The sequence below is a fragment of the Morus notabilis genome, unplaced genomic scaffold (assembly GCF_000414095.1).
Source record: "Morus notabilis unplaced genomic scaffold, ASM41409v2 Scaffold157, whole genome shotgun sequence".
NCBI lineage: Eukaryota > Viridiplantae > Streptophyta > Magnoliopsida > Rosales > Moraceae > Morus > Morus notabilis.
Window position 1 is genome coordinate 134 of NW_010363281.1, and position 10,566 is coordinate 10,699.

General features: G+C 29.2%; 1 protein-coding gene across 1 annotated transcript; it reads right to left on the reverse strand.

The window, feature by feature from the left end:
• Positions 1 to 226: 226 nt before the first annotated feature.
• Positions 227 to 2,280, reverse strand: LOC112092669 (2-acylphloroglucinol 4-prenyltransferase-like). The gene is made up of 5 exons (XM_024169324.1): positions 1,967 to 2,280; positions 1,475 to 1,635; positions 1,149 to 1,292; positions 640 to 868; positions 227 to 322 (listed from the first exon to the last, which is right to left on the reverse strand). The coding sequence occupies exons 1-5, from the start codon at positions 2,213 to 2,215 to the stop codon at positions 242 to 244; spliced, it is 864 nt and encodes a 287-aa protein (XP_024025092.1). The 5' UTR covers positions 2,216 to 2,280; the 3' UTR covers positions 227 to 241.
• Positions 2,281 to 10,566: the final 8,286 nt, after the last annotated feature.

Here is a 10,566-nt window from a genome sequence, read left to right on the forward strand (position 1 = left end):
ATACGGTCCCATACAGTTGATGGTTCCTCCTGGTGAGGCAACGTAGACCCCACTCATGTGCTTGATGGGTCGAATTAAAAAGTATTTTTCCAAATCTTATCCTAATAAAATAAACTAAGAAAAGGCCCTAATAAAAATTTAATTGAAAATTATTATTAATTAACAAGATAACTTGCCAAAATTCAATTTGAAGGAGAAAGATCAAGATATATACGTAAACTAATAAATAAACAAAAAATCGTTAGGCATACCTCCACTGGAATGGAAGCCCAAGAGAAGTACTTGTGGCGTAGAGTACACCGGAATAGTTACAAATACTCATCTGCATATATAAGTAGTTTCATCATACAAATTATCACTTTTTTTTTTTTACTCACAAAGATATAAAATAGTAGCACAACATGTTAATTAATAAAATATGTCTCATAAGGTGTCCTTGAAATGAGAATTTTACGCCATAAAAATCTTACATGTTGATTGATCTCAAACTATATTTTTCAAATTATTATTAGTAAATAAATTTTTTCCTTCCATTTTTAACTTTTAGAGAACTATCATACTTCTAACGACCTAAAAAGATTACTAATTTAAAATAAAAATTCATTAAAATATTTTAGATGGGAAGAAACTAATAAATACCAAAGGAATCAAAATAGCCGTCGCAACAGGATCTCCTTTCAATCTAAACGGAGGAGCAGAATACATAGTCGCCAATAAAACACAAGCCCCGTAGAGTAAAGTAGTGATTCTGTCAGCATTCACCAACCACAAAATTGAGAGGCCAGTAGATACAGAAAATATCGTCATGAACCATGCTTGTTTCAGTGACAATTTCCCTGCTGGTAAGGGTAAATGAGGTTTGTTCATCCTGAAAATATCACATAAAGAAAAAATAAACTAAAATGTTTTTCGCCACAGATAATAAATAAATAAATAAAGGTAAAGGGAACTTTTGCACGTCATGAACGCACAACAAATTATATGGGTATTCAGAGATTTTTATTAGTGGGATTCTTATAACTGTTATTTTGATTTAGATGTTGTATTAAGTTTAACAGATTGTTTTACAATATAATCGTCAGGTAATGTGTTGATGTAAATATATATACATATATATATATATTGTTTATATTTATGTAGAAGCATACCTGTCAATTTCGACGTCAAAAATTTGATTAACGCCATTCATGTAAACGGTTGCAAGAACTATACTAATTAGGCCCAAGAATGCCTTAAACATCAGAGGCCATTGAAACAACTGTGCCTCAATCAATACTCTTGCGAATAAACATCTGCTCAATAAAATGAAGTAAATTAAAATAAGAGAGAGAGAGAGAGAAGACATATAAAGTTATGTAAATTACTATTTGCAACTGGATCTGAAAGAAAAATAAGTTAATTTCTTCTATAGCAAATCACTTTGTTTGATTTTTTTTTTCTGTATTTAATTAATTTTCTGTAGAAGATAACTTACATGGACGATGTAAATGCTTGAGTCATTGTATAGGGTCTTATGAACGTCCATAGAGTGGATCCAAAACGTGAGACTTTGGCAACCAAACTGGAAGCTGCTTCATCAGGTTGATTTTTGCTAATTGCAGGGTTTGAATCGGAAAATTCGATTTTTGCAGATGCCTAAACCAATAATTAGTTAAGTTTATAAGTACTTGAAATTGAAAGTAATTTGAAGTGCAACTAATAAAGGTAATAATCAAATCACAGGAGTACTAACTATAGAGAACACTTAGTTAATGAAATATGCTCAAATTAATTAATGGCTCTGCAAGAAAGCCTCTCAATAACATTATTCATATAAAAGGTGGTTACATGCATAATCCAACAATAATTCCACATCCGATTTTATTACATGACGTAGATCAGTTAACAAGATGAAAATTGCGATTAAACAATATTTCAACCCATAATAACATTAGAAGATGCAAAGAAATAAAATAAAGTGTAATACCTGAACGAAATTACGATTGTGTTGGCCAAATAGTAAGGGTTTTGACAATCTGCTGTCTCCATAGAGCCCCATTGGCTGGATCAATTTATTGGCAGAGTATTTTGACGAAGGGAAGTACTTGGATGGTTTGATATCATTAATTGTAGGCTTAATTGGAATCGAGCTCCTGACATGAAAATTGCAGAACCTATAACGTTGAGAAATAAGAGGTGTTGCTTTCAGGGAAGAGTGAGAGATGGTGAGATCCATAACTATGACTTAGAAGAGAAGGGCAAAGAGAGAATAATAATGTGCTAAAAAACGAATGATTTAAAAACTTTGATATTGAATTTCAGTGTACTTTGCATGAATTTATATATAACGGGAAATTAAGCCATCCCAACTTTTTTTAGTTTCGTGGAAAATGATAATAAGTACAAAATAGTCAGCGCATGTAACGTCAAGGAAAGTGTGAATATAACAAACTATTTGGAAGCATTCCATGTGAAACGGCGTAGTTATACATAAAATATCACACAGCACCACAATGTTGAATTTAATAAGTCAATTACGGAAAGCAGGAACAACTTGCACTCAAAATTTTGAATTACTTTTTTAACGATTGGATCAACCGATAGAGTTGTTTTGTGAGGCGCACTATAAATTTTTAATACGAATATGTACAAATTTAATTGTTAAAAATTTAATTTAACAGTTAAAATACGGTGTTTCACATGTGAGTTTTTTTATAAGGGGTCTCATCATAAATGCTTATTTTTCTTTTCATAGAGATAAAACTTAATTACTCACAAAATAATGGATCTCACTAAATTGAATCTCACCTATTTATTTAACAAGACTCATTTTACGTGAAGAGTGAGGTTTAATCTCATAAGAATGAATAAGTGGATGTTTAGTTTATGGATCTAAAATCATGATTTAAAATTAGTTTTATTTTACGTGTATTTTTTGTGAGATAAAATATTATAACGAGTCACGAATTATGATTCGAATCATGACACGAATTTCCTTTCTAAACACACAATAAGATTCCTCTTTGATTTTTTTTTTTTTTTTTTTTTTTGTGTGAATAAGCAGGAGTACGTGCTCGTTGATTTTCGCCCGATGGTAGACTGGACCCGCCATCCGCTACGTGATTCTTAGCATTCAACCCTCCCGTTCTATTTGATTCGCCATTTTGTTTGCTTAATTTAAGAAAAAAAAGAGATAAGAACCATTTGAAAGAGAAAAAAGCAAAATTGTGGTAAACAATTGTGTTTTCGAAGAGGTCTTAAAAAGTAGAAAGCTCAATTTTTTTATGTTTTTTTTTTTCAGTCGGTTGGGTGGTGTGGGTCTAACAGTCAAACTAATGCAACTTAACAATTGAAGGGGCTTGGAAGGGTAGGTGGGTTTTTGTCATCCCACGACCATAACCATTTCTTTAAAAGTGTGCTTTTAACGTGTTTTTGTTTTCTTCTTCTTTTGAAAAAATGGCGATTGGAAAAGTGACTTTAGAAGAAATTGACACAACCAATCCTAGTACTCATCATGATGTAACTACTGCATTTGCAATAAAATTCATTTCAAATACAAGGGATTTTCTCACTACTGCGAAGCTAGGCTTGTCTAATCATTCAAATTCAAAAGAAAAAAATTAAAACTCAAATTACAACTTTATTTAAGTTTAATTTTTTTTTATAAAATTTAAATTTAAACTTGAGTTTTAACTTGAATTTGAGTCTAAAATCTGAGTTCAACTTCCTTCTTTAACTCAAGTTTCTAAACTCAAACTCAAGTTAATAAATAATATTTTTTTTATTTTTAAAAATGTCATAACTTTTTCGTTTTCATTCCGATTGAGATGTTTTTTTTAATAATGCGTTCACAACGAAAAGACGAATAAAATCTCACCCATATATCCTATTAAAATTTTTCATCACCATTGAGTTTTTATTAAAATAATATTTAAATATAAATTTAAGTTTTGACCAGCCCAAACACAAACTTAAATAGATTCTCAATTCAAAACATAACTCAAAATGTGCACATCTAAATACAAACTCAAATTAGAGTCACAACTCAAATCATACTCAAATGCACCTTAACTCAAATCAAGATCTGAACTCAAGTCACAATGACTTAAAAAATTGTAAATGAACAAGAATAACACTACTTCATTTTATCATCAATCTTAAATTTACCGTTTATGTCATTAATAGATAGAATATCTTTTATGTTCTATTATAATATTTTTTAGCAGTATATTTTTTTATATTTTGTCAGAACACGTTTGATAGTCTACCACCTGAATATGTTCTTTTTTTTATTTTTAATTTTAAATATTAAAATATCCCCTACATCTAGATTGCGATAGCCGTTTACTTTCATGTTTTATTTATAAACATGGTAAAATTAAATATTAAAATATCACCTACGTCTAGATATGGATAACCGTTTAACTTCATGAGTTTTTTATTTATAGACATGGTAAATTTTAAATATTAAAATATCACCTACATCTAGAATTCGGTAACCGTTTACTAACATGAGTTTTTTTATTTATAAACATGGTAATCGTGTTCATAATTTTTTTTACGCATTTTCTACATAATAATAAAAGAAAAATCGGTGGGCTTCACAGCTGAATTGTTCAAAAGTGGCATGCGATTTTTTTCCACGTTTGTTTCGCTGTTCAAATATTTGTTGAGTTGTTTTTATGACATAATTAATTTGTGCTAGTGGATATGGGTGACTCATTATAAAAAATATAGACTACATATTTCTGTTAAAAATTAAAAGAGAAAGCCAGAGACAAAGAAAAGAAGAGAAAGTATAAAAAAGGGTATTGATTTTAAAAAGTGAACCCAACTGTATAGTTAGTTCACGCGTAAAAGAAGGAGAGGCCGAGGCTATAAATACAAAAATTGAGAGCTTTTCTCCTTTGTTAATTTGTAAGAAATTCTTTAGATTTTTAATTTGTAAGCATTTGTAATTTCTGTTCAATTTGTAATCTTTCTTCTCTTTAATAAATAGAGTGATCCACAGTGTCCGTAGACGCAGACAATATTTTGCCGAACTCTATTATCAATTATGATGTTCTTTTATTTGTTTTTAATATTCAATAGTTATTCTGTCAGGTTTTTCTACTGCGTATGATACTGTTAATCTATACGTACTATTCACGTGTGCGGTACTATTCACAAAAACTGTTCACGGTGAAGTTGTTTTTGAGTGGAAAATACATGATTTTTCCAATAATTTGACCTGCTCTTCTTTGGAAATTTTGTTTTTATAAAAAAAAAAAAAATTGACAATAAATTTGTATTGCCAACTAGATACGACAAAATTTATGTAGCACTATGAAGCTATTCCTGGAGTTTAAGGAAAAAATTTTAAAAGTCATTCTGTTGAGTATGTTTTTCAAACCCAACATTTAGTATTACATTACGATCAATAATGTTTAATCATTTTCTCTAATCCTAGTATATGGTATATCAGTACTGTTCTTCATAGATTTCCTCTCAAGATATTACTTATTTTATATATCTAGCTTACAAGTAAAACGATTATATATGCTTTCGCGGTACATGTTAATTTTTATGAGGATTATTCTTTTTGCAATTTAAATTATAATTAGGTTTTATATGGTCGACGTAGCTTTCTAGGTAAGAGGAGGCGTCTAAAGCACCACTTCAAATACACTTTAAAATGCTGCTTAGCCGTTGATTTCCTACCAACCGATGTGACGATGCCTTTTTGGCGTTGGAAATTATCTTTCCCAATACTTATATGAACTATTACGGAGACGTTTAGTTCATAGATTAGAATTATGAGATTAGAATTATTTTTGATTTACGTGTATTTTTTATGAGAGAAAACACTGTAACGAATTATAAACTATGATTCAAATCCTAGTATGAATCCATTTACCAAATATCTCCTACGAAGACAATTTTGAATTGGTAATTATCTCTTTTCTAGTTGAGGTGTATATGTCAATTGAAAAGAATGCATGATATCTTCTTATTCTCCACATAATCAATGATTATTTGTTGTTACTTATTATAACACATTGTTTGCAATATGTATATATAGAGTGCGTTTAGAATTCGTTCTAAACTGATTTTGTTTTTCGTATGAAAATAGAAATGAAAACGTTTTCAATCTCATACATAAATAAAAAATGAAAATACGTTTGGTAGTTTTTTTAAGAAATTATTTTCAGTATAAAAACATCCATTAATGTTTCTCTCTCTACTCAAGAAGGGAGAAAACATAAACAAAAAATGAAAAACGACTAAAATTCGTTTTTCATTTCTCTCCCATTTAACACTAAACCAAAAAATCATTTTCATTTCTTTTTTTTTGTCTTTAAGTGTGTCAAACACCGTTTCTCTCCTATTTTCATTTTTTTCTTGAAAAACGTGAAAAATAAAAATGAAAACAACTTCAAACACACCTAGTTGTCTTTACTGCTTTTATTCAAAATTAAAAGAAATACAGTGATAGTATCTTAACAATAGTACACACAACTAACTTTATTCCCTACCCCACCATAGTTTATAAGGGAAAAACGTATGATCAACTTGCAACAAACTAATTTCCTATATAAAAGGAAATAAGAGAAATTCTAATGTAAGAAGCTTCCAAAGGAATTCATAAAAATTTGCGCTTGCTTCCTGCACATATAATAATATCAAATTTGTGATCAATGTTAATAGTTCATTACTCGTTAGGACATGCAGTTAAGTCAAAGGTGCATATTTTTATAGTTACCTGGACATAATTTGCTTTGTCTAACTTTCTCGCCTGAAAAAAAAAGAAGAAATTAACTTAAATAAGCGGTACAAAATTTTTACTTGTATTTTATTAAATTTCTTATTTATATATGACAAACCTGAAAAAGTAACCAAAAGGCAAAGATTGAATGAGCAGGTAACATCAAATGACACTTGAAAGCCTGTAAACAATAAATAAATGAATTAATGTATCAGTTTTCAATGAGTCCCCACATAAATAATGACAGTTGAAGGGGAAAAAAATATAACGCTTTGATGGAATCTTTTCTTTTTTTCAAAAAATCTGTCAAATTGATTTTGCTTTGCCTTTTTTTTTTCCCCTGTCTAATTTTTTCATGGTAAGTTAATGATTTTCTAGGGTAATTTATAACCTTACCCAGGTTATAAAGACTAAATTGGTTATTTTCTTAAGCGATTAATTCTTTGAGAAAATTACAATAATAACTACTCTTTTACAACATCTTATTATTTATGGAGTTTTTCTAACATTCTGTCTTACCAGTACCAATAGTTTCAATATTTAATCGTTGAATATAATCAAAATCACATCATTAGATTGAAAAAGTATGTAGAATAGACAGATACAGATGTGATGACTGAAAATATTTTATTGACTAAAAAAATAACCAACCAAAATATAAAAAATAACCTATAAAATATGAAAATAACGTACAAAATATGTAGAATACTCTATAAACTACGACAAAATAACCTATTGAAATATGAAAGATAACCTATAAAACTATTTTTTTAGTGGCATAAATGATAAATATAAAATTGATGGCAGAAATAAAATAGTGTTATTTTTTATGGCATTTTTAAAAATCTATGATTTTATGCAGGCATCTTATTTATGTAATTCTAAATAATTGAACGTTATTGTGATATTTTGTGAACGTTATTGTGATATTTTGTTTTCTCTTTAATAATTAAATAACGATTGTTTATTTTTTATTGGAGTGGTATAAATAATATTTGTTAACATTTTGAGTTTTAAATCTAGTTTATTATCTGTAAAGACAAAGAACAAAAATTACCTGAGGCATGTAGATGGCAGTCGCTATAGCACCTATATAAGTTACGAGCATAATTCCCGTTCCAAAGAATGCAACGTTTTTAGGTCCGAATATCGCCGCAAATGTTTGAATGTTATACCTATAATATTTAAATATTTTTAAAAGATAATGAATATACATGCTAAAACATGTTTTTGAGATTAAAAAATGACTGATATAAAAATTTTTGAGTTTTTAAATTTAATAGATGGCATGATATATATAAAACTTACTTGATGTCACCTTCCACGTCGGACATATCTTTTATGAGGCAAATGACCACAAAAAACAATGCAACGAAGGTAATGATGAAAATTATTGGGGGGCTGCAGGGCAAATTGAAACCCAAACATGAGATTTCTGTTAAGCTACTAAAACCCGCGATGTGACTGAATTAATTGGTTACACATAATATTCTATCTCATTAATAAATCACAACTGCTTAGCTATACATGAATCACGATAAAGTTAGGAGCTTGGAAGCTGAATGGATAATCTCTTTTCTCATGAGAGTTTTTCACTTGGTGACTAACATCTATTCACTAGCTATCTTCCTTTATAGTTCTTTGGTCGAATGCCCTTCACTAGAGGTTTCTATTGGCAGAGATAAGAGGTTTTCTCTTTTTGTCACTTTTGTGTTTGTAATAAGGTTGATGGTTTTCCCACCCGAATCTCGTTTGGTTTGGAGTTTTTTGTTAGATTTAGGTATTCGGCTTAATGTTGATAGGGTGGTCTTGGTCCGGCTAGAATTTTTTCTATGCCGTGTAGATGTCCCAGTTTTGTGGGTTTTGATGACTTGCCCCTGTAGAGCTTGACAACTTATGTTGAAGAGAAGGGTTTTCTCTAGTCTAACTTTCAATCCGCTCGTTGTTAGTGTGCTGAGGTATTTTTCCGGTTTCAGGCCTTAGACATCCGTCTGTCCCTCTACTAGGTTAGTATTGTGCTAAGACAATTGTTTTTCAGTACTTTAATAAAATGTAATTTTCCTTTCAAAAAATCAGGACAAAGTTAGAATCTGCATTGTTACTGAATTGGTTACCTAATATCGTCCTTCTTAAATCCCAAACACTTAAGCTATAAATTAATTAAGATTATTCATACTTATATCATACATAGGACCAAACTACTTAAGCACTTCAAACAATTCTTGTGAATAGCCATAACTTGCGATAGACAAACTCAATCTGAAAATTCTCTAAAATTATTCATTTTTTTTTCAATAAATAAAATAAAAACTCAGTTCACACAATGCCCCCCACCTAAATATTATTAAAAAATAAAATAAAAGTAGTCGTTTAAGGATGAAAATTTTAATGAAATTACTCTTAAAAGTACACGAGTCTATAGTTTTACCTATCACTTTTGATTAATACTTTTTTGGCTAATATATATTTGATTAAAAAGAGTTTTATTTTAAAAATAAAAGGTAAAAATTAGGACCTATACAATTTAAAAGGATATTTATCTCTTTTTTCTGATTAAGAATAACTCAAAAGAGAAAACGCAAACATAAGGAGAAAAATATCCCACAATAAAACAACAATGACATGTTTATTTGATCGTATTAGAGCACCGTATTATATAATAATACAATAATACTATGTTTAGTGTGACCATTGTACTGTATAAACTAATATAGATAGTAAATTAATATGGTCTATGTCGTGTTATTAAATGCGATTCATTTTTAGTGTATTGTATTGTATTATTTATAGTGAATTGATAATTGATGTCGGGGATGGGCATGACTAGAGGTTGGGATTGGACCGACATAGGTCATGCCGGAACCAATAATTGTTGAAAAATTGAGGAGACACAATGCAAATTTATATTTTTAAAAGATTACATTTTGACCCCAAAACTTTTGTAAAATTACAGTTTGACTCCAAAACTTTTATAACATTACACTTTGATCCTAAATTTTTTAAAAATTTCATTTTTGACCCCAAAACTTTTAAAAATTTATATTTTTGACCCCAAAAGTTTTTAAAAATTATATTTTGACTCTAAAATTATTAAAATGTTACATATTGACCCCTCAAACAATATGTCACAAAACCAAACACCGTATTATATTATGATAACGCAATACAATATAATATATCTTATATAATATAATAAAATACAAACTATGAAACATGTCCCAAAAGTTCCTAAGCAAGGAAACCCAAAACCGAAGCTCAAGTAAACTTTATAAAACATGAGCGCATCATATATGGCTGAAGAAAAAAAAAAAGGATTTTAGAGCTCCATCGTAGCAAGATTAATTAATCCTAATAAAAGTTACTAAGAGGAGGCCCTATTAAAAAAAGGGCATTTCAATTGAAATAATTTATTAATTAATAAGATAATAATGACAAAAAGTACTTCCTTTGAAAGAGACAGAGCTAGCTAGGTATGAAGAAATAATAAATGAGTAAAAACTGTAACACGTACCTCCACTGAAATGAGAGTCCAAGAGAAGCTATTGTGGCGTAGAGTACACCGATATAGTTATTCACACTCATCTGCATAAGTTGCCTTTGTTATACAGATTTACCAAAAAAATAAATACTAAACTTCTTCTCTACTGTATAGTATATGGGAAAGAGAGAATATACTCTAATTATATATATGCTGCAAACATATTAATTAATAAATAAATTATTTGTAAATACATTTTCATGCCATTTTTAACTTTTTAGATGACCGATATTATATTTCAACCACGCAAAGCGTTAATAAATTTAAACAAAATTTAATTACTAGCTAGATTCTTGATCGGAAG

What these genes read in the sequence shown, in the direction of transcription:
- LOC112092669 (XM_024169324.1), bottom strand. Translation starts at nt 2,215, where the DNA reads ATGGATCTCACCATCTCTCACTCTTCCCTGAAAGCAACACCTCTTATT. An exon ending in ACAATCGTAATTTCGTTCAG is followed by an intron (nt 1,636 to 1,966) that starts GTATTACACTTT and finishes TTATTGGTTTAG; the next exon opens with GCATCTGCAAAAATCGAATT. An exon ending in TTTGACGTCGAAATTGACAG is followed by an intron (nt 869 to 1,148) that starts GTATGCTTCTAC and finishes TGATATTTTCAG; the next exon opens with GATGAACAAACCTCATTTAC.